The sequence below is a fragment of the Callorhinus ursinus genome, unplaced genomic scaffold (assembly GCF_003265705.2).
Source record: "Callorhinus ursinus isolate GAN/ISIS: 27379988/994484 unplaced genomic scaffold, GSC_fseal_2.0 scaffold133, whole genome shotgun sequence".
NCBI classification, from domain to species: domain Eukaryota; kingdom Metazoa; phylum Chordata; class Mammalia; order Carnivora; family Otariidae; genus Callorhinus; species Callorhinus ursinus.
Genome location: NW_027397195.1, coordinates 116,490 through 141,515, shown reverse-complemented (window position 1 = coordinate 141,515; position 25,026 = coordinate 116,490). Strand labels below are relative to the sequence as shown.

At 41.7% G+C, this 25,026-nt stretch overlaps 1 protein-coding gene and 1 non-coding gene across 2 annotated transcripts in view; one reads left to right on the top strand and one right to left on the bottom strand.

The window, feature by feature from the left end:
* The window catches only part of NCBP3 (nuclear cap binding subunit 3), a 46,468-nt gene extending 22,608 nt beyond the window's left edge, over window positions 1-23,860 (bottom strand). The window contains exons 1-3 of the mRNA XM_025851521.2: window positions 23,627-23,860; window positions 21,657-21,722; window positions 19,363-19,468 (exon numbers count right to left, since the gene is read on the bottom strand). Coding sequence (XP_025707306.1) covers window positions 19,363-19,468; window positions 21,657-21,722; window positions 23,627-23,809 — 355 coding nt within the window. The 5' untranslated portion in view covers window positions 23,810-23,860. The remainder of the gene's footprint in view (window positions 1-19,362; window positions 19,469-21,656; window positions 21,723-23,626) is intronic.
* On the top strand, window positions 757-863 carry LOC112808482 (U6 spliceosomal RNA). The gene has a single exon (XR_003204358.1). It is a non-coding gene; the product is annotated as a U6 spliceosomal RNA (small nuclear RNA).
* Window positions 23,861-25,026: the final 1,166 nt, after the last annotated feature.

Sequence of the window (25,026 nt, the reverse complement as noted above, 5' to 3'; positions counted from 1 at the left end):
TCTACAAATTTAATGCAATCCCTATCAAAACACCAACAGCATTTTTCACAGAACTAGAACAAACAATCCTAAAATTTATATGGAACCACAAAAGACCTTGAATATACAAAGCGATCTTGAAAAAGGAAAACAAAACTGGAGATATCACAATTCCAGAGTTCAACTTATATTACAAAGCAGTCGTAATTAAAACAGTATGGTACTGGCATAAAAACTGACACACAGATCAATGGAACAGAAGAGAAAAACCAGACATAGACTTAACAATTATAAGGTCAGTTAACCTTCAACAAAGGCGGAATGAATATACAATGAAAAAAAGACAGTCTCTTCAACAAATGGCACTGGGAAAACTGGACAGCCACATGCAAAAGAATGAAACTGGACCACTTTCTTTGACCATACACAAAATAAACTCAAAATGGATTCAAGACCTAAATGTGAGATCTGAATTCATAAAAATCCTTGAAAAGAGTACAGGCAGTAATCTCTTGGACATCGACTGTAGCAACACTTTTTTAGATGTATTTCATGAGGCAAGGAAAATAAAAGCAAAAATAAACTACTGGGAGTACATCAAAATAAGAAGTTTCTGCACAGCAAAGGAAACAATCAACAAAACTTAAAGGCAACCTACTGAATGGGAGAAGATATTTGCAAATGACATATTTGATAAAGGGTGAGTGTCCAAAATATATAAAGAAATTGACACAACTCAACATCCAAAAACTGAATGCCATTTAAGAATGGGCAGAAGTGTTTGCTTTGGCTGCACATATACTAAAATTGGAATGATACAGAGAAGATTAGCATGGCCCCTAAGCAAGGATGACATGTAAATTTGTAGAGCCTTCCATATTTTTTAATGCTAAGCTAAATAAGTCAGAGAAAAACAAATACCATATGATTTCACTCATATGTGGAAAGAAACAAAACAAAGAAGTAAAGGGAAAAAATGACAGGGAGAGAAACAAATCAAGAAACAGACTCTGCAGAGAACAAACTGATGGTTACAGATGGGAACGGGGTAGGGTGGATGGGTTAAAGAGGTGATGGGACCGGGGGAGCGGAACAAGATGGCAGAGGTGTAGGAGACCTGGATTTCCTCTGGTCCAGGAATTCAGCTGGATAGGGATCAAACCATTCTGAACACCTACGAACTCAACAGGAGATCGAAGAAAAGAATAGCAACAACTCTCACAACAGAAAAGCAACCACTTTCTGGAAGGTAGGACGAGCGGAAGTAAATCCAAGGCAATATCCGGGAGGCTAGACGGCGGGGGAGGGGGCCTCTGTTGGCCGCTTCTGACAAATGATAGAGCACCAGAAGACAAAACTGGAACTTTTAGAAGTCGGTTCGGCTGAGGTACGTTGCTGCAGCGGATAAGCGGGGGGTGGAACCCTCTCTGGGACAGTGTGGTCTCAGGACCCTCAGGGTCACAGGAAGACCGGGGGTGCCTGAGTACAGCAGAGCTCCCAGGTATCGGAGCGGGGAAGCCGGCTGCAGAGACGGAGCCAAGGAGTGGGCTCTCAGCTCGGGGCTGCCATAAACCGTGATCCACGGCACAGTCGGGCCATTGCTCTTCCTGCAGCGACCCACCGAGTGGCAGATCCGGGGAGACTCCCCTTCCTCCCCCGGGGAGGAGCAGCACAGGAGCGCACCGCAGGGATCTAATGAGTTTAGAGACTCCACACGGGGTCGGGTGCCAGAGATAGAAACGCTTGGTCAGAGGTGGGGTGACCACGGAGTGCCGCCGGAGACCGGGGAGACGGGAGTGATTGGCGGCTTTTCTCTGGGGGCGCACTGAGGAGCGGGGCCCTGAGTTCTTGGTTCCTCCGGGGTGGAGAATGGGATGCCGCCATTTTTACTCTCGTCCTCCAAGCTGTATGGAAAGCTTGCAGGGAACAAAAGCTCCCAAGAGAGGGGGAGACGAACCATGAGAGACGATGAACTCTGAAAAACAAACTGAAGGTTCTAGAGGGGAGGGGGATGGGAGGATGGGTTAGCCTGGTGATGGGTACTAAAGAGGGCACATTCTGCATGGAGTACTGGGTGTTATACACAAACAATGAATCATGGAACACTACGTCAAAAACTAATGATGTAACGTATGGTGATTAACATAACAATAAAAATTTCAAAAAAAAAAAAAAAAAGCTCCTGAAAGCAAACCCGAGCGGATTCCTTAGCCAGGACCCAACAAGGGTGGGCAAATTCCGACTACGGGAACGACAACTGGGAACCATGGCAACAGGTTCCTCCCCCAGAAGATCCGCAAGGACATCCAGCCAAGACCAAGTTTACCGATCAATGAGAACGGCAGAACTCCAGCGCTAGAGAAATACTGCACACATAATTCATGGCTTTTTTCCCATGATTCTTTAGTCTTTCAAAGTTAATTTTTTTAACTGTCTTTTCTTTTCTTTCTTTTTTTCAATTTTTCTTTTTCCCTTTTTCAACCAACATCTTATCAATCCCTTTGTTAAAAAATATTTTTTATTTTTCATTTTTAGCGATATTCTATCCCTTCATAGTAGTTACCCTTCTTTACGGTATATACATATAAGTTGTCCTCTCTTTAAAATTTTGAGATACAGTTTCTTCTAACAGATCAAAATATACCCTAAATCTCTAGTATATGGCTTTGTTCAAGTCTCCTGCCTGATCACATTCTCTCCTTTGCCTCTCTTTTTAAAAACCCCTTCTGTCTTTTTTCAACCAACTTATCAATTCCTTTTATAAAGTCTTTTCTAATTTTCATCTTTACACTCATATTCCATCCCCTCATCATATTAACCCTTATTTTTGTACATATATAAGTTTTTCCTTCTTTAAAATTTTGGGAGGCACTTTCTTCTAACAGACCAAAACACGCCAAAAATCTAGTGTGTGGCACTGATCTATGCACCAGCCTGATCATATGGGATCATATTGTTTTTTGTTTTGTATTGTTTTTGTTTGCTTTTATCTTTTTCTTTCTTTTTCTTTTTTCTTTATTTCTCTTTCTCCCGCCAGTTTCAGGTGTTTTCTGATTTGTTTAGTATTTTCTGGGGATGTTGTTACCCTGTTAGTATTTTGTTGTCTCATTCATCTAGTCTCCTCTGGACAAAATGACAAGACGGAAAAAATTACCTCAACAAAAAGAACAAGAGACAGTACCGACTGCCAGGAACCTACTCAATACGGACATTAGTACAATGTCGGAACTACAGTTCAGAATGATGATTTTTAAGTAACTAGCTGGGCTTGAAAAAAACATGGAAGTTATTAGAGAAACCCTTTCTGGAGAAATAAAAGAACTAAAATCTAACTAAGTCAAAATCAAAAAGGCTATTAATGAGGTGCAATAAAAAATGGAGGCTCTAACTGCTAGGATAAGAGAGGCAGAAGAGAGAATCAGTGATATAGAAGACCAAATTATGGAAAATCAAGAAGCTGAGAAAAAGAGAGATAAACAACTACTGGATAATGAGGGCAAAATTCGGGAGACAAGTGATACCATAAGATGAAATATTAGAGTAACTGGGATCCCAGAAGAAGAAAGAGAGAGAGGGGCAAAAGGTATATTGGAGCAAATTATAGCAGAGAACTTCCCTAATGTGGGGAAGGAAACAGGCATCAAAATCCAGAAGGCACAGAGAACCCCTCTCAAAATCAATAAAAATAGGTCAACACCCCGACATCTAAGAGTAAAACTTACGAGTCTCAAAGACAAAGAGAAAATCCTGAAAGCAGCTCAGGAGAAGAGATCTGTAATTTCCAATGACAGAAACATTACATTGGCAACAGACCTGTCCACAGAGACCTGGCAGGGCAGAAAGCACTGGCATGATATCTTCAGAGCACTAAATGAGAAAATTATGCAGCCAAGAATACTATATCCAGCTAGGCTGTCACTGAAAATAGAAGGAGAGATAAAAACTTCCAGGACAAACAAAAACTAAAGGAATTTGCAAACACGAAACCAGCCCTCCAAGAAATATTGAAAGGAGTCCTCTAAGCAAAGAGAGAGCTTACAAGTAACATAGACCAGAAAGGAACACAGACAATATTCAGTAACAGTCACCTTACAGGCAACACATGGCACTAAATTCATATCTTTCAATAGTTAACCTGAGTGTAAATGGGCTAAATGCCTCAATCAAAATACACAGGCTATCAGATTGGATAAAAAAACAAGACCCATCGATATGCTGTCTGCAAGAGACTCATTTCAGACCCAAACACACCCCCAGACTGAAAGTGAGGGGGTGGAAAATCATTTACCATGCTAATGGACACCAAAAGAAAGCTGGCACCAAAATCAGACAAATTAGATTTTAAACCAAAGACTGTAATAAGAGATGAGGAAGGACACTATATCCTACTTAAAGGGTCTATCCAACAAGAAGATCTAACAATTATAAGTAATTATGCCCCTAACATGGGAGCAGCCAATTATATAAGGCAGTTAATAACAAAAGCAAGGAAACACATCGACAACAATACAATAGTTGTGAGGGACTTTAAAAACCCCCTCACTGAAATGGACAGATCTAAGCAAAAGATCAACAAGGAAATAAAAACTTTAAATGACACACTGGACCAAATGGACTTCACAGACAGATTCAGAACATTCCATCCCAAAGCAACAGAATACACATTCTTCTCCAGTGCCCATGGAACATTCTCCAGAATAGATTACATCCTAGGTCACAAATCAGGTCTCAACTGGTATCAAAAGATTAGGATTATTCCCTGCATATTTTCAGACTACAATGCTTTGAAACTAGAATTCAATCACAAGCGGAAAGTCGGAAAGAACTCAAATATATGGAGGCTAAAGAGCATCCTACTAAAGAATGAATGGGTAAACTAGGAAATAAAAGAATTAAAAAAAATCATGGAAACAAACAAAAATGAAAACACAACTGTTCAAAATCTTAGGGAGACAACAAAGGCAGTGTTAAGAGGAAAGTATATAGCAATACAAGCCTTTCTCAAGAAACAAGAAAGGTCTCAAATACACAACCTAACCCTACACCTAAAGGAGCTGGAGAAAGAACAGCAAATAAAGCCTAAACCCAGCAGGAGAAGAGAAATAAGAAAGATCAGAGCAGAAATCAATGAAATAGAAACCAAAGGAACAGTAGAACAGATCAACGAAACTAGGAGCTGGTTCTTTGAAAGAATTAACAAGATTCATAACCCCCTGGCCAGACTTATCAAAGAAAAGAGAAATGACCCAAATCAACAAAATCATGAATGAAAGAAGAGAGATCACAACCAACACCAAAGACATACAACAATTATAAGAACATATTATGAGCAACTATATGCCAGCAAATTAGGTAACCTGGAAGAAATGGATGCATTCCTAGAGATGTATCAATTACCAAAACTGAACCAGGAAGATATAGAAAACCTGAACAGACCTATAACCACTAAGGAAATTGAAGCAGTCATCAAAAATCTCCCAACAAACAAAAGCCCAGGACCAGACGGCTTCCCAGGGGAATTCTACCAAACATTTCAAGAAGATTTAATACCTCTTCTTCTGAAACTGTTCCAAAAAATAGAAATGGAAGGAAAACTTCCAAACTCGTTTTCTGAGGCCACCATTACCTTGATCCCCAAACCAAAGACCCCAACAAAAAGGAGAATTACAGACCAATATCCTTGATGAACATGGATGCAAAAATTCTCACCAAAATACTAGCCAATAGGATCCAACAGTACATCAAAAGGATTATTCACCATGACCAAGTGGGATTTATCCCTGGGCTGCAAGGTTGGTTCAACATCCACATATCAATCAATGTGATAAAATATATTAACAAAAGAAAGAACAAGAATCATATGATCCTCTCAACAGATGCAGAAAAAGCATTTGACAAAGTACAGCATCCTTTCTTGATCAAAACTCTTCAGAGTATAGGCATAGAGGGTACATACCTCAATATCATAAAAGCCAACTATGAAAAACCCACAGTGAATATCATTCTCAATGGGGAAAAACTGAGAGCTTTTCCCCTAAGGTCAGGAACGTGGCAGGGATGTCCAGTACCAGCACTGCTATTCAACATAGTACTAGAAGTCCTAGCCACAGCAACCAGACAACAGAAAGAAATAAAAGGCATCCAAATCGGCAAAGAGGAAGTCAAACTCTCACTCTTTGCATATGATATACTTTATGTGGAAAACCCAAAAGACTCCACCCCAAAACCGCAAGAACTCATACAGGAATTCAGTCCAGTGGCAGGATATAAAATCAATGCACAGAAATCAGTGGCATTCCTGCACACCAACAACAAGACAGAAGAAAGAAAAATTAAGGAGTCGATCCCATTTACAACTGCACCCAAAACCATAAGCCACCTGGAAATAAATCTAACCAAAGAGGCAAAGGATCTGTACTCAGAAAACTATAAAATACTCATGAAAGAAATTGAGGAAGACACAAAGAAATGGAAAAATGTTCCACTCTCACGGACTGGAAGAACAAACACTGTGAAGATGTCAATGGTACCTAGAGCAATCTACACATTCAATGCAATCCCCATCAAAAAACCATCACTTTTTTCAAAGAAATGGAACAAATAATCCTAAAATTTGTATGGAACCAGCAAAGACCCCAAATAGCCAGAGGAATGTTGAAAAAGAAAAGCAAAGCTGGCGGCATCACAATTCCGGACTTCCAGCTCTATTACAAAGCTGTCATCATCAAGACAGTATGGTACTAGCACAAAAACAGACACATAGATCAATGGAACAGAATTGAGAGCCCAGAAATGGACCCTCAACTCTATGGTCAACTCATCTTCGACAAAGCAGGAAAGAATGTCCAATGGCAAAAAGACAGTCTCCTCAACAAATGGTGTTGGGAAAACGGGACAGCCATATGCAGAAGAATGAAACTGGACCATTTCCTTACACCACACACAAAAATAGACTCCAAATGGTTGAAAGACCTCAATGTGAAACAGGAGTCCATCAAAATCCTAAAGGAGAACACAGGTAGCAACCTCTTCGACCTCAGCCACAGCAACTTCTTCCTAGAAACATCACCAAAGGCCAGGGAAGCAAGGCCCAAAATGAACTATTGGGACTTCATCAAGATAAAAAGCTTTTGCACAGCAAAAGAAACAGTCCACAAAACCAAAAGACAACCGACAGAATGGGAGAAGATATTTGCAAATGACATAATCAGATAAAGGGCTAGTATCCAAAATCTATAAAGAACTTATCAAACTCAACACCCAAAGAACAAATAATCCAATCAAGAAATGTGCAGAAGACATGAACAGACATTTTTCCAAAGAAGACATCCAAATGGCCAACAGACACATGAAAAAGTGCTCAACATGGCTCGGCATCAGGGAAATCCAAATCAAAACCCCAATGAGATACCATGTACCACCAGTCAGAATGGGTGAAACTAACAATTCCGGAAATGACAGATGTTGGCGGGGATGCGGAGAAAGGGGAACCCTCCTACACTGTTGGTGGGAATGCAAGCTGGTGCAACCGCTCTGGAAAACAGTATGGAGGTTCCTCAAACAGTTGAAAATAGAGCTACCATACGATCCAACAATTGCACTACTGGGTATTTACCCCAAAGATACAAATGTAGGGATCCGTAGGGGTACGTGCACCCCGATGTTTATAGCAGCTATGTCCACAAGATCCAAACTGTGGAAAGAGCCAAGATGTCCATCGACAGATGAATAAAGAAGATGTGGTATATATACACAATGGAATATTATGCAGCCATCAAAAGGAAGGAGACCTTGCCATTTGCAATGACGTGAATGGATATGGAGGGTGTTATGCTGAGTGAAATAAGTCAATCAGAGAAAGACATGTATCATATGACCTCAGTGATATGAGGAATTCTGAATCTCAGGAAACAAACTGAGGCTTGCTGGAGTGGGGGTGGGGTGGGAGGGATGGGGTGGCTGGGTGACAGACATTGGGGAGGGTATGTGCAATGGTGAGTGCTGTGAATTGTGCAAGACTGTTGAATCACAGATCTGTACTTCTGAAACAAATAATGCAATATATGTTAAGAAAAAAAAAAGAAGATAGCAGGAGGGGAAGGATGAAGGGGAGTAAGTTGGAGGGGGAGACGAACCATGAGAGGCGATGGACTCTGAAAAACAAACTGAGGGTTCTAGAAGGGAGGGGGGTGGCGGGATGGGTTAGCCTGGTGATGGGTATTAAAGAGGGCACGTTCTGCTTGGAGCACTGGGTGTTATGCACAAACAATGAATCATGGAACACTACATCAAAAACTAATGATGTAATGTATGGCGATTAACATTAACAATAAAAAAATTTAAAGAAAAAAAGAAGAGGCGGTGTGTGTGTGTGTGTGTGTGTGTGTGATGGAATATTATGCAGTCATCAAAAGGAATGAGATCTTGCCATGTGCAATGACGTGGATGGAACTGGAGGGTGTTATGCTGGGCAAAATAAATCAATCATAGAAAGAAATGTATCATATGAGCTCACTGATATGAGGAATTCTTTTTTTTTTAATTTTTTATTGTTATGTTAATCACCATATATTACATAATTTGTTTTGGTGTAGTGTTCCATGATTCATTGTTTGTTCATAACACCCAGTGCTCCATGCAGAATGTGCCCTCTTTAATACCCATCACCAGGCTAACCCATCCCCCTACCCCCCTCCCCGCTAGAACCCTCAGTTTGTTTTTCAGAGTCCACCATCTCTCCTGGTTCATCTCCCCCTCTGACTTACTCCCCTTCATTCTTCCCCTCCTGCTATCTTCTTTTTCTTTTTTTTTTTTTTAAATATGTTCCGTTATTTGTTTTAGAAGTACAGATCTGTGATTCAACAGTCTTACACAATTCACAGCACTCACCGTAGCACACTGATATGAGGAATTCTTAATCTCAGGAAACAAACTGAGGGTTGCTGGAGTAGTGGGGGGTGGGAGGAATGGGGTGGCTGGGTGATAGACATTGGGGAGGGTATGTGCTATGGTGAGCGCTGTGAATTGTGCAAGACTGTTGAATCACAGATCTGTACCTCTGAAACAAATAATACAATATACATTAAAAAATAAAAAGAAAAGAAGATAGCAGGAGGGGAAGAATGATGCGGGGGAAATCAGAGGGGGAGACGAACCATGAGAGACGACGGACTCTGAAAAACAAACTGAGGAGTCTAGAGGGGAGGGGGGTGGGAGGATGGGTTAGCCTGGTGATGGGTATTAAAGAGGGCACGTTCTGCATGGAGCACTGGGTGTTATATACAAACAATGAATCAGGGAACACTACATCAAAAACTAATGATGTAATGTATGGCAATTAACATAACAATAAAAAAATTTAAAAAAAAAATAGAAGTGCCCTACAATCTCGTAATCACACTATTGGTATTGACACCCAAAAAACAAAACCATGAATCCAAAGGGATACATGCAACATTACTAATAATAGCCAAATTAAGGAAGCAGCCCAAATGTCCATTAATAGATGAATGGATAAAGATGTGGTGTATACAGGGGTGCCTGGGTGGCGTAGTTGAGCGACCTATTCTTGGTTTCAGCTCGGGTCATGGTCTCTGGGTAGTGGGATTGAGTTCTGTGTTAGGCTCTGGATGGAGTCTGTTTGGGAGTCTCTCTCCCTCTCCCTCTGCCCTTCCTGCTCATGCTCTCTCTCTCTCTCAAATAAATAAATCTTAAAAAAAAAAAGTGGTCTACACACACACACACACACACAGAGGAATATTATTTAATCATAAAAAAGAATGAAATCTTGACATTTGCAACAACTTGGAAAGAGCTAGAGAGTATTATGCTGAGTGAAATAAGTCAGAGAAAGACAAACACCATATGATCTCACTGATATGTGGAATTTAAGAAACAAAAGAAACAAGCAAAGGAAAAAGAAGAGAGAGAGAGAAAAAGACAAACCAAGAAATAGACTCTTAATGGTTACCAGAGCGGATGGGGGTGGAGGGATGGGTGAAATAGGTGATAAGGATAAAAGAGTAGATGTACCATGATGGAAATAAATAAATAAATAAAAGCCAGACCCTTCAAAAAAAGAACCTCAGCCTTAACCAGGATTGTTACTTTTTTTTAAATTTGTTTTGTTATGTTAATCACCATACATTACATCATTAGTTTTTGATGTAGTGTTCCATGATTCATTGTTTGTGCATAACACCCAGTGCTCCACGCAGAATGTGCCCTCTTTAATACCCATCACCAGGCTAACCCATCCTCCCACCCCCCTCCCCTCTAGATCCCTCAGTTTGTTTTTCAGAGTCCATCATCTCTCATGGTTCGTCTCCCCCTCCGACTTACTCCCCTTCATTCTTCCTCTCCTGCTATCTTCTTCTTGTTTTTTTTCTTAACATATATTGCATTATTTGTTTCAGAAGTACAGATCCGTGATTCAACAGTTTGCACAATTCACAGTGCTCACCATAGCACATACCCTCCTCAATGTCTGTCACCCCATCTCTCCCACCCCCCACCACTCCTGCAACCCTGAGTTTGTTTCCTGAGGTTAAAAATTCCTCATATAAGCAAGGTCATATTATACACGTCTTTCTCTGATTGACTTATTTCATTCAGCGTAACACCCTCCAGTTCCATCCATGTCGGTGCAAATGGCAAGGTCTCCTTCCTTTTGATGGCTGCATAATATTCCATTGTGTATATATACCACATCTTCTTTATCCATTCATCTGTTGGTGGACATCTTGGCTCTTTCCACAGTTTGGCTATTGTGGACATTGCTGCTATAAACATCGGGGTGCACGTACCCCTTTGGATCCCTACATTTGTATCTTTGGGGTAAATACCCAGTAGTGCAATTGCTGGATCATATGGTAGCTCTATTTTCAACTGTTTGAGGACCCTCCATACTGTTTTCCAGAGTGGTTGCACCAGCTTGCATTCCCACCAACAGGATTGTGTTACTTTTTTACTAAATACTTCAGTATATATCTCACTTAATCTTTGTAGTTGTGAAATATGCAAATATATCAATAAAATTTTTTTCAAATACCTGTGTATCCACCACCTAACTTAATGCTTAATTTCTTAAAAAGATTTGAGGCAAATAAAACATGACATATAGAACAGGCTTGTGTAATTCCTCTACATCCCTTCTCTCACTCCCTTCTCTGAAGTAATTCTGTCAAGAATTCAAGGTCCATTACTCCTAAGTATGTTTTCATATGCCTATTTAAAACAAATGAACCTAGGGGCACTTGGGTAGCTGAGTTGGTTAAGCGTCCCCAACTAGTGATTTTGGCTCAGGTCATGACCTCATGGGTCATGGAATCTAGCCCCCACGTCAGACTCCGTGCTCAGCAGGCAGTCTGCTTGGGATTCTCTCTCTCTTCTCCCTCTGCCCCTTCCCTGCTCATACAAGCTCTTTCTTTCTCTCAATAAAGAAATAAGTGTTTAAAAACACCCAAAAAACAAAAACAAAACAAATGAATTTAAAGTATTTAAGTATTTACTTAAAAGTATGCGAATATATTCAGACAAAAAAATGTTTAACTACTTGTCATTCTGAAGAGTAAAAGACAGGTTTAATTAGAAACCATATAGGTATGGTCAGACTCAATCAGGTGAGTACCTTCCTGCCAGCCAGATTCATGAAGACAGAGATACCATCGAGATTTATGAACTCTGGCAAGTCCTTATCAGTGACCAGCAGTTCAACAGTGAACAGACCCCAAATACAACTGAGATGGATGTCCACATTGGACAGGATCCTTCTTAGTTCTTCAAGCTAAATCATGACTTTGGAAGAAAAAAATCCTATGGGAAGTAAAGACATAGGTCTGAAGGTAACACATACAGGGAGAGCTCCTGGTGATGGTAGCGGGAACAGACTGAGGATTGGGGAGAAAAGAGCTTGTAGGAGACGTGCTGCTCTGGTAACAAGGATTTAGTCATAAATGAGACAAGCAGAGAAAATAAAGACCAAAAAATGACAAAAATGATACAAGTATCAAGAATATCACAGCACTGTTCTATCAAAACATTAAAACAACATTTAGAAAAAACCCTACAGGTGAGGAAAGTTTAAAAAACAAAAGGAAAAGAGTATAAGGAACAAAGCTTCTAGCCTCAGACGTCTATGTTTTGAAGAAGAGAGAATGACATAAAAATCTAGAAATGGGCAATGGACAATCTCGATCAAAAGAAGCAGATAAAGATGTAAAAAAGGGATGCAAATGCCGTATCACTACAGAGAAAAACTACTCTCAGTCAGCTAGAGGATAAAAAAGGTTCATTCTCAAAGGAGAATCAAACTGACTGACAGTTGACAGTGGCAAGATCCACTGGATATGGAAACTGTTAAGCTCAAGATTTGATGGAAGACTGCCAAAAAAAAATTTCCTCACCTTGCTGACAAAGTCACTGCCTAAAATAAAACAACCAAAAAGGCACCTAGACTTATGCCCAACTGAGAAAGGGCTAATTGCTGATGTGGCAGTGAACACACACACTGGTGAATGAGGACTCAACATTTACTGAGTACTGACTTATAAGCAAGGTGGTGAGGGCATCATCTTGGATTTTCTAGCAGGAAAGAAGACAATGAATGACAGATAACAGGACACCAAACTGAAGTTTTTAGGAAAGCAGATTTCTGAAAATCCAGAGAAAAAGTAGTCAATTCCAAGGCCTCAGATTAAAATGATCAAAAACTTGGGGGGCCTGGGTGGTTCAGTCAGTTAAGCATCTGCCTTCGGCTCAGGTCATGATCCCAGAGTTCTGGGATCAAGCCCTGTGCAAGGAGCCCGACTTTCCCTCTCCCTCTTTGCTTTCTCCCTCTGTCTTGCTCTCTCTGAAATAAAATCTTTAAAAAATAAATAAATAAAAATAAAATGATCAAAAGCTTTGGAATACACTAAATACATTAACTCAAAGTATGAGAGGTGATCCCCAAAAAAGAAAAGGCAGCAGCGCTTAGGGGAGCACAACTTGCCAAAGAAAAAACATGGAAGAAAAAGAGTAAATTACTAATGACTAATGTAACAGAATCAATGTAAAAAATATAAAAATCTAAGCAACTAACATCAGGCTATATAATGACATGGAAAATGCTGATGATCAGCTATCAAGTAAAAAGGAAAAAACCAATAGGACTACGCCACAATAGCCAAACTGTGGAAAGAGCCAAGATGTCCATCGACAGATGAATGGATAAAGAAGATGTGGTATATATATACAATGGAATATTATGCAGCCATCAAAAGGAATGAGATCTTGCCATTTGCAACGACGAGGATGGAACTGGAGGGTGTTATGCTGAGTGAAATAAGTCAATCAGAGAAAGACATGTATCATATGACCTCACTGATATGAGGAATTCTTAATCTCAGGAACAAACTGAGGGTTGCTGGAGTGGTCGGGGGTGGGAGGGATGGGGTGGCTGGGTGATAGACATTGGGGAAGATATGTGCTACGGTGAGTGCTGTGAATTGTGTAAGACTGTTGAATCACAGATCTGTACTTCTGAAACAAATAACGCAACATATTTTAAGAAAAAAGAAAAAGAAGAAGATAGCAGGAGAGGAAGAATGAAGGGGAGTAAGTCAGAGGGGGAGACGAACCAGGAGAGATGATGGACTCTGAAAAACAAACTGAGGTTTCTAGAGGGGAGGAGGGTAGGGGGATGGGTTAGCCTGGTGATGGGTATTAAAGAGGGCACATTCTGCGTGGAGCTCTGGGTGTTATGAACAAACAATGAATCATGGAACACTACACCAAAACAAATTATGTAATATATGGTGATTAACATAACAATAAAAAATATGGGGGGGAAAAAACCCAATAGGACTACAAAAGGAGTAACAAAAATAAAGGATCCAGAAAGGATTAGAAGGAAATACACAAAATGCTGACAATGACTGGGTTTGAGTGGCAGACTGTGGGTAACCTTTCCTCTTACCCTACTTTCCAAATTTTCTTTGGTGAACATGAATTGTTTGTATAACATCTAATGAGGAAAAGGTTATAGTCCAGAGTAAGAAGGCTCATCAAAAATGCTAATGGCTTTTTTTTTTTAAAGATTTTATTTATTTATCTGAAAGAGAGAATGGGAGAGAGAGAACATGAGGTGGGGGGAGGGTCAGAGAGAGAAGCAGACTCCCTGCTGAGCAGGGAGCCTGATGCGGGACTTGATTCCGGGACTCCAGAATCATGATCTGAGCCAAAGGCAGTCGCTTAACCAACTAAGCCACCCAGGCGCCCATGGCTTTTTCTTTTAAGTGTTTGGAGCAACACTGCTTTGGGAAGATGATGCAAGAAAAAGGGCAGAACTGTTGCTCTATTGTGCTATTCTAATAATTGACAGAACAGCTATTATTACATAAGAACTAAAACCCAAGACAGATGATAACAGCTAAGAATTAGCTTTAATAAGTTTAAATCTTCTTCAAAAATTACATCCCATTGCACTGACTAAAACACTTAGCTGTGATTTCAGAATTAAGCAGTAATCTCCAAATTAGGTAGATAATCTCTAGGAAGTTGCAGAGAAGGAGTAAAGTACCTTAAAGCCTTAAGAAAGACTAATCATGTACTGATTCTCATAAGAGGAAAAGAGAAATTATTTCCCAAATCACAGACTGAAACGATGTCATTCTCTGAAATTAAAACAAAACAAAACAAAACAAAACCCAACAACAACAAAAACACCCCAAAAGAAACAAAAAACGTTTCTGGCAGTGATGACCTCCCCATGAGTACATGCCCCTGGCAAAAGACCTCCTGTACCTTTCCCTGGAATGCTACAAAAGCACTACCGTCTTGAGCCACACACAAACGGTAGTTGTCTGTGTTGGCTGCTCCACTGTCCTCCGCCAGCCCACAGGAGGAAAAGCAAGGCTTACAGAAGGATGCTCCTTCAGGCGGAAGCAGCACTAAAAGCACCCTGAATCAAGATGAGTGGGACACTATCCCAATAAACAGATTTTGGATTAAAAAAAAAAAAAAAGCTTATCAGACAGACTCTATGATCCCTTAAGAAACCAAGTCTTTCCCATAAGAAATTACAAGAGTTTACACTAACCTGTTTCTTTTTTGATAGGATTACCAGACCTAGAAATTCAAAGAATACTACAGATGGTGTTCTACCTCAAGTTTATTAAGGCATGTAATCTAGTTCCTCATGACAATAAAATGAAATGCAGGCCTGATAACAGAGTAAGACTAATAATTCATGGATCTGTTTCATGGCATGATACAGGATTATCTTAATATTTACCAAGATGCAGAAGCCATGCATAACAAAGTGAGAAGTATAGCTAAAATGTTGAAAGATAGTTATGATAAAATCAACTCAATAGGCTGAAATAGTCTTGAAATCAACAAGATGTAAACTGATAAGGGTAAATAAAAAGGTAATTTTTTAAAAGTATCTCAAGAACAAGATGGGAAGACTGTTTTGATGGGTGCAATTCCTGGGGGAAAGCCCTGGGTGCTTAGGTTGACTAGAAGGTTAATACAACACTACAAAACAGCTAGGACAGATACTACAGTAACAGTCCTGCCACACTCCCCATGAATCCAACCATATCTGGAATCTACACCTCACCTTATGTAGGGCATTTTGAGACTGGAAAGAGTCTAGAGGAAGGAGACCAGAAAGTCATGTCACATAAAGAAAGTTTAGGGCACAGCCTGCCAATTGCCTCAGAAGATTCACTGTGTGAATAAGGAAAGGACTTAATGTTGTTCTAAGAGTCACAGGAGTAACTAATAGACAGAAATTACTAGAAAGCAATTTCTACTCAACATGAGGAAGTATCCAAACATAAGACTGACCGCTTCATAAATAGTTCTCGTGCCACCACTAGGAAATGTTCAGGCAAAGGCCAAAAGACCATTGAGAACCTTGCCAAAGGGCCTGCAGCACTGGGCAGGAGGTTGGTCTAGATAACCTCTAAGTCCCTTCCAAACATGAGAGCTTTGATCTTGGGGATAAGGAGACTAAAGCTGCTTGACAATGAATCACTCAAGATTAGCAAGAACTCTTGATGCAGAATGCTCTAGTGCAACATATCCCAAACTATGTTACTGAATGCTGGCAGAGAGGTTAGGAACACAGGCCTTGGTCAGACCAGCCTTCAAATCCCAGCCTTGCTACTTACCTAGCTGTAGGACCTGAGCGAGCTTCTCAAACTCAGCACCTTAGTTTCCTCATCAGTAAGACAAATGAATACTCTCCCCCTCACAGCACTGCTCAAAGGATTAAGTTAACCACATAGCAGAGTGACAAGCACATAATAAGCATTTATCAAGTGGTATCTTTTATTATTGCTGGAAAAGAAGAAGAAGAAAGAAGAAAAAGAAAGAAGAAGAAAGAAGAAGAAATAACTTGACACCTGGTGTGGCTGCAGGAGTCATTATTCCAATGTCCCCATTCTCCCAAGAGGCTAGGCCACTTGGATGGCTGCCTGAAGATGGAGAACATCAGATAATGATAACAACATTTATTGGGCACTTTACTATATGCCACTCTAAGAACTGTAACATTTTAATAAAGCCTCTCAATAACCCTATAAAAACTCCTGGGGTCCTGGGATAGAGTCCTGCCTTTCCAGATAAGGAAACTGAGGTTTAGAGGCTAAATAACTTGCCCAAGGTCACAGAGCTAGAAAGTGACAGGTCAGGCTTCAGAACCCATGCTCTTAACCATTACATTAAAGGCTTTCAAGCCTGACTATACATTAGAATTACCTGGGGAGACACAAAAGAAAGAACTATCTCTGGGACCTTTATAACCCCCCTCCCATTCTAATTTAAATTGATCTGGGATAGGCAGCAGGGTTCTCCAGAGTTTAGCAACACTATCCTAGGTCATGAGGCCTCCCAGATGAGAAACAAGTTGTAATGAACAACCCTCTCTAGCTGACATCCTAGGCAGATCAATCAGGATTGCTTTTCCAAAAAAACAGAAACAAAAACAAAACTAAAGCTTTTTATTTTTTTTAAAGATTTTATTTATTTGTCAGAGAGAGAGAGAGAGAAGAGCGGCAGGCAGAGGGAGAAGCAGGCTCCCCACTGAGCAAGGAGCCGATGTGGGACTTGATCCCAGGACCCTGGGATCATGACCTGAGCCGAAGGCAGACGCTTAATGGACTGAACCACGCAGGTGTCCCTAAAGCTTTTTTTTTTTAATTAAAACTACACCTTGAAAGTGATCCTTTTCAGGTAGGTATCATTTTCCCACTTTATAAACAAGGAGACCGAGACCTGAAAAGGTTCAATAACTTGCCCACATTCACAAAGAAACTGACACTGAATTCCAGGAGGGCTTAGCACACTAAAGAGTTCCAACAGAGGGGAGAGAAATTTGAGTGGGTGATTAGGGATGCTTTACGGAGGAAGTGACATCTGAACCAGATAAAGCACGGGATAAGGAAGGGCTAATCAGCAGACTAAAAGGCATGAATAAGATCAGAGCAAGATGTCACAAGATGGGATGTCTGGGTGGCTCAGTTAAGCGTCTGACTTCGGCTCAGGTCCTGGGATCGAGTCCTACATCGGGTTCCTTGCTCAGTGGGGAGCCCGCTTCTCCCTCTGCCTGCCACTCCCCCCTTGCTTGTGCGCACGCTCTTTCTCTCTCTCTGACAAATAAATAAAATCTTAAAAAAAAAAAATCACAAGAAATGTTCACAGGACTAGAAGTAAACAGGTGGAGTAAAACTATGGTGCTTCAAGGTGGAGTTGTGAAAGGCCTCAGAGGTCTACTTGAGCCCAAACTGTACAGGCACATGAATGCCAAGCTGCACAGCTGTTCTATTTTCCTAAAACAGAAATCCACTCAAGCAGATGCCTGGAAACCCAGCCTACACAGGAAGCAAGGTCATATTTCCAACTTCAACTCATGGTGCAGAAAAAGAGTAAAGCAGCATCCAGAGTTGAGCTCTGTATCCAACCTACTCTGTCCACTGGGATGGACTGAGGAGGTTTGGGTTTATGGTATCATATACGTACTATAAGGCAATAGAGCAAAGTAATTAAGAGCAAGGCTTTAGAGTCAGAAAACCTGGGTTCAAATCCTGACTCTACTTTTATTAGTTGTGTAACCCTGGGCATTTATTAAATTTCTTTGTAGAATAGGGATAAAAATATATTTCTCATAGGGTTGTTGTGAGAAATGACTGAGAAACAAGTGTGTAATGTGCTAAGTGACATAGTGCCTGGTAAAACAGCAAGTTCCCAACAAGAAAAACTTACACAGCAAGCAGAGACCTTTAACATGCATTCAGAAGGATGCCTACTAAGCCCTTCACAAATACCCAAATTTGCAAATACTAAAGGAGACCTTTTGCACTGATGGATTTATATTAGAGTGGAATAATATGGGCTGTGAATTAAAAGACTAATTTTTCTTTTTATTTATAAATTGCTTTGGAAGACTGGGGCAGATTACTATATATGTAATTCAGGGTGAGTTCTAGGAAGCAAAATGTTTACCCTAATAAAACACAAAAATAAAATTACAAACCTGTATCACACAAGTATTAATGGTTTTCCCCTACCAATCCCAATATTCCTGACTCCCCTAAAAAAACCTATCAGTTCCATTACATTATTTATTTACTTATTTATTTGAGAGAAAGCACAAGCGTGAACGAGCATGTAGGGGGAGGGGCAGAAGGAGAGGGACAGAGACTTAATTAAGCAAACTGCATTGAGCGCAGAGCCCAATGTGAGGCTCAATCTCATGACCTGATGAGATCATGACCTAAGCTGAAACCAAGAGTCGGATATTTAACTGACTGTGCCACCCAGACATCCCACACTTCCGTTACATTTAAAGGCAAAGAAAAGTTAACACTTCCATGATAAAAGCAGAAAATGAGTAAGATTCTGTAGAAGTATAGGTTCTAATCTCAGCTCTGCTACTAACTGGGTGACCTTCTCTGGGCTTTCTCAGACAAGATGATCTCTCTTTTCCAGCTATAGCATCTAAAGACACAGCTAACAGCAGCTCAACTTTATTTTTTTTTTAAGATTTTATTTATTTATTTGAGAGAGAGAGTGAGAGAGAGCATGAGAACAAGGTGCGGGGCAAAGGGAGAAGCAGACTCCCCGCTGAGCATGGAGCCCGATGTGGGGCTTGATCCCAGGACTCCAGGATCATGACCTGAGCCGAAGGCAGACACAACCGACTGAGCCACCCAGGCGCCCCAGCAGCCCAAATTTAAACACATCACCTCAGAAATGGAGGCTTCACAAGTCCCTTCCTTTGGGAGTGTTTGGATGAGGACTGGACATGCAAGGCAAGGCCAAAAGCACAAGGCCATGGCAGGGAAAACCCATTTTCTGGGGAAATGTGGAAAAATACCCCCCAACACATTGTACCTTTCTTCATCATGTCTCGGTCCAAGGCTACATTTCTTTGGGCAAGATTTACTTCTGATCGAAAATGGAAGCGCTTGGCTCGCTGTTCTTTCTTTTCAATTGCTTCCTAGAAGGTACAAAAAAAGCCAAAGTGTCACACGGAGGAGGAAAGTTAAATCACAAATGCAACATAATACTTCAGTGACAACCCTAAAGTAAATCAGAAGAAATAAGCAACATTGTGCCTTTAATAATTTTTGCAGAGAAATGGATATTCACAGTCAATGACTGGGTCAGCATATACTAATACTGCTATAATTTGTAATAATCTCCATGATTCAATGTGTATCACTGTGTCTGGGGCATAGTAGGAATTCAATGAATATTTATTGATTCAACGAGTTAAGGACTGCTTTAGTTCTATGACTTTAGTTCTATGACATTTTACTTATTATTAGCAATCAGGCAAACAAATTACAACTACACAATCTCACTCTAATCTCCCAGGTGCAGAAACTGAGGTAGAAAAAGTCAAAATGCTTGCTGGAGATACTTTGGCTGGTGGGGGGGCAGATCTTCTGATCTCAGTGCTATTTCTAGAAACCCCATCACCACCCGCATTTCACATCATCTGTGTGCATGGTAATCACACCTATCACATTATGTCTGCCTGAGCAGTCCACTCCCTAAAGCGTTTTCCCTGTTTAAAAATAACATTAAAGCAAAGAAACTCTCTCCTCTATTCTAGGCTTGTGTCCATGGAATTGCCAGTTTTCATCTTTAAGTGACAAAAAGCACTGATACTTCACTGAAAAACAAAATAATCAGCTTTTTAAGTTTTTCTCCAAGAGCTAAAATAAGTCCAGGTCCAACTGTGGGTTTCTGATAGCTCTTAGGAACTCTTCACTAATTGTACATTGACTTTGCGACACTAATTGAACGTCTGACTACAAGAAAGCTTGTGGGGATTGGTAAAGCGGCAACACTTTGTTATTCCCCAACAGTTCTGCTACTTTTCTTCACTGAAGTGTTCCCAGTGCAAACAACAAATCTACCTTTCCTTAGTAACAACTTAAGTCCCAATTCTAGGGCTACCACCCTTTCCCTCATATATGTTTCACATAATGGCTAACTGTACAAGAGTAAGAACAGAACCATCTACTTTTTCAATTACGGTAAGAAAACATCTTCACTTTATTCTATTTTCTTGCCTGTCTAAAAGATGACTAGTTCTGGGCGCCTGGGTGGCTCAGTTGGTTAAGCGACTGCCTTCAGCTCAGGTCATGATCCTGGAGTCCCGGGATCGAGTCCCACATCGGGCTCCCTGCTCAGCAGGGAGTCTGCTTCTCCCTCTGACCCTCCCCCCTCTCATGTGCTCTCTCTCTCTCTCTCATTCTCGCTCTCTCAAATAAATAAATAAATAAAATCTTTAAAAAAAATAAAATAAAAGATGACTAGTTCTTTCTTTTGGCCTTTAAGCAATCTGAGACAGATTGAGACCCAGATAAAATACAAAAAGGTAAGCAGGACATGTTTATTTTTATATGCCCAATATAGTTAAACAGTACTATTTAACTGTTAGTTAAACAGTACTATTATTCAGAATTATTAATTCAAAATTCTGTTCTAAACTGCACACATTAAAATCAGAATGAATGTCTAAGCTGGATACTATCAAGTATCCAATTAAAGCAACAAATGTATACTGTTTATAATAAGGACAATAATAGGCTAGGCTCTGTAAAGAGTTATAGGAAAGCTGGTAACCTAGTAATAGCAGCCACTAGATAAAAGGCAATACTCCCAGGTACTGAGAATAATTCAGCTGACTTGGCTTTCAAAGTTTAGACAGTCACACAATCAGGAAATCCTATTTTTCTAAGCCGGCAACCAGTGAAAAATAAAGACATTTACTAACAGCCTCCTATATGCCAGGTACTTTTCATGTTTTGTTTCATTTGAAGTGGAAACAGTATTAAAAACAGTATTTAAAAACACATTTTTAAAGAGTAGATATAACATAAAAAAAACATTCCCAGTGCAGAACTTTTTCTTAGCTATGGTTAAGCACAGGCAACAAAGTACATGGATTTTATCTTTTCACAAATGTAAGAACACAAATACTGCCTGTATGTTTTCAGGATGCATGAAGGCATCATTGTATAATATAAAATTTAAGTTAAAAAAAAGTTTTAATCAAGCAACAAAAGAAAAATGGAGGTAAAGAGTAACTGCTGTTCCACAAATCCAAGGGATCAAGTTCATTAAGTTCACCTGCTTATCAAAATGAATAAATAAATTATGGTCTGTCTTACCTTGGAGGTGACATCAATTCCAGTGATGAAGCTGCCAGCCTTGTTTTCATATCTTCTGCTTGTGTCCTAACACGAGGGCGAAGAGTGAGAAATGCTAACAGCAACTGAAGAAAAACTCATGATGAAAGACAGCCCCGCAACAGATTCCTTTTGGGTAGTCATTCCTTTCAGCAATCCTTCCTCACCCTGACAACCCTTTACAATGAGGAAGCCTGTCTCAGTAACTCCAGGTAGTACGCAATCAACCACTCTGACAAGAAGTCTTTTCTAGGTCAGACCCTGTCCCAAACCTTAACTAAGTCCATCTGCTGAAGGTATTTATGTAAATGAAAATCTACAGGCTTTCATGAAAAATGTCCAAGTTAAGTAAGGCACACTCACTCATCTCCCCAGCCCACATAGGACAAATTCATCATGCCAGGCCACCAGGTGGAGCACAAGTCTTCACCAAAATGCAGAAAGTCCAGACTCACCTAGACCTCCTAGGAAAACACAGCTCAGTGCAATGAAGAGAGAATGGGACTTGGAAGTCACAGCTCTGAGATTCACTAAGTACTTGACACTGTACAATTTCTTTGGCCTCTTTGGGCCTGGGTTTCCTCCATGGTATCTGCCTACCCTCCTAACCTCCTTAACTGCTCTCCCATTTGCTCTCCCGAACTTTCCATTTCTCCAACAAAACAACTGTGTTCCCATTTCATAGCCTTTGCACCTACTGTGGCCCCTGCTGGGAATACTTTCTTCCAAATCTGCACTTGGTTGGCTCCTTTTTGTCACTCAGGCTTCAGCTTAACTGTCACCAGTCACTATCCGAGGACTTCCCTGACCATCCTAGCCCATTTGGTTTCCCGCTCTGCACACCTTCCCTGTTTTCTGCACTCTCTGTCCCATTGACACGTTTTACTTTCTTCATAGCATTTACTACTATTGAAATTCTTAATTTGTGTCCTCCAACTAAAACATAAACTCCAGGAGAGAGTTTGATCTTGATCTTGATCAAGGGCCTAGGATTGTGCCTGGCTGCATGCTGCACTGGACGAATAAAGGGATAATATCTACTTCACAACTGCACTAATATTTAAACAACATAATGTAGTAAATGGTAAAATGCCACTATGTTAATGGTTACCAGAGTCTTTATCATTTGCTATCTTTAGTGATCCTATCTTTTTTGCTTTTTCCCACTATTTCAGTTTAAAAGCCAGACTTGCTGACATGTGGTAAAAAGTAGTTCATGTTAGATGAGAAATTAAGTACATAAGAGCCATGCAGGCCTAAGACCAGCCCTAAGAACGGGACATAGGACCACCAGACCAAAAGCAAAACACCTCTCCCCACCCCCCATGTGATAAAAGACGGACCAAGGACCACTGCAGGTTCGCTTATGTTTTGGTCTCACTAAGGGTCACATGCCGGGGCCACGGTGTAGGTGCTACAGAGCAAGTGGAATGGGGACAAGATGACTCTCAAGTCACAAAAGAAACACTAAGTTTCTGCTGCTGACAAGTCCAACCCTCTAAGAGAAACCGCGAGTGCTGTATTTTAACAAACATCAGCTCCAACGGAGACCCTGATGCAGGCGTCACCCGGCAGTTCCTCCGGTTCCCGCCCGGGGCCCCGCCTTTATCTCAAGCGCCCAGACAACTCCAGGCCCTCCTCGCTCACCCCCCTGCACAGCCTGGCTCAGAGAGGCAGCAAAAGGGGTGTCCTCAACTACCCCCTAGTCTCCCCCATTTTCTCCAGGCCCCTCAACACCCATTTCCGAGCGCCCTGGCGTCCCTTCTCCCGCTCCCCGTCTCTCCTCAAGCCTGGCGCCTCCGCCCCCCACCCCCCGCCCGAGCGCTCACTCCCCTCTTTCCCCTTCCCCTGACTTCCCCCGGCCCAGGCGCCGGCCACCTCCCCTTCCGGCCGGCTGGGCCGCGGGGCACTAGCTCAGCGACCTCCTCCTCGCCCCCGCCCCCCGCCCGTACCGGGATCAGTTCTTTCAGCGACCGCCGCACCGGCACAATCTCCAGCTCGCCCTCCTCCACCTCCATGGGCTCCGGCTCGCCACGCTCCAAACCGGAGTCTGCTTCAGGCGACGGGAGCCCTAGAGCCGGCCCCGCCGGGGCCTCTGCCTTCACCGACACTCGCAGGCCCCGTACGGCCGCCATAGCCGCCTGCCGGCCGCACCACTGAGAGCCCACCTCGCACACTCGCCGGCTAGAGCGCCCCCGCCACTGGCCACAGAGCAGCTGTCGCTGCTCCCTAGAGTGTCGCCTACTTCGGCTAGAAGCACCACACCCCTCCCCCTCAGCGCCGCCTCCCCCTGGTGGCGGGAGGAACCCAGGACAGCGGGAGCGGGACCTGGGGAGGAGAAGGCGGGCCGAGTTGGGGACGCGGGCGGGGCCTGCTGGAGGGGGCGGGGCCTGGAGGAGATCGGTGTAACCTGCCCTTAGAGAATAGGTTCGCCTTGAGCAGTAAACCTGTTATAAGAAAAAAAAAAGAAGAAGATGGCAGGAGGGGAAGAATGAAGGGGGGGAAATCGGAGGGGGAGACGAACCATAAGAGACTATGGACTCTGAAAAACAAACTGAGGGTTCTAGAGGGGAGGGGGGTGGGAGGATGGGTTAGCCTGGTGATGGGTATTAAAGAGGGCACGTTCTGCGTGGAGCACTGGGTGTTATATGCAAACAATGAATCATGGAACATTACATCAAAAACTAACGATGTAATGTATGGTGATTAGCATAACATAATAAAAAATCAACTAAAAAGAAGGCAGATTTACAATGATCATTACATGTCAGTGACTGTTCCGACTGCTTGATATCTTACAACTCTATTGAATAGGTGCTATTACTAGCATCATTTCACATATGAGGAAACTGAGGCATAGAAACTTAGCCAAGGTGACAGGCTATTTATTTAAAGATTTTCTTTGTCAGAGAAAGAGAGTGCACACAAGTGGGGGAGCAGCAGTCAGGTAGAGGGAGAAGCAGGCTCCCCTCTGAGGAAGGAGCCCAACAGGACAGATCCCAGGACCCTGGGAATCATGACCTGAATGGAAGGCAGATGCTTAGCCAAGTGAGCCACCCAGGCGCCCCTATTTTTTATTTTTCTAAGTAGGCTCCATCATGGAGCCCAATGTAGGGCTTAACTCACAACCCTGAGATCAACACCTGAGCTGAAATCAAGATTGGGATGCTCAACTGAGTGAGTGAGCCACCTAGGCGCCTGGGCGACAGGCTATTTAAGGGATAAAACCTGAATCTGAGCTTAAGGTTCCAGAGCCTTGGTCTATCACTTCTAGGCAGTTGGTAGGTTTACAGCCTACTTCCTTGCCAACTGTGTCTCTTTAAAGTCTCCCAATAACTGGCCCATTTTACAT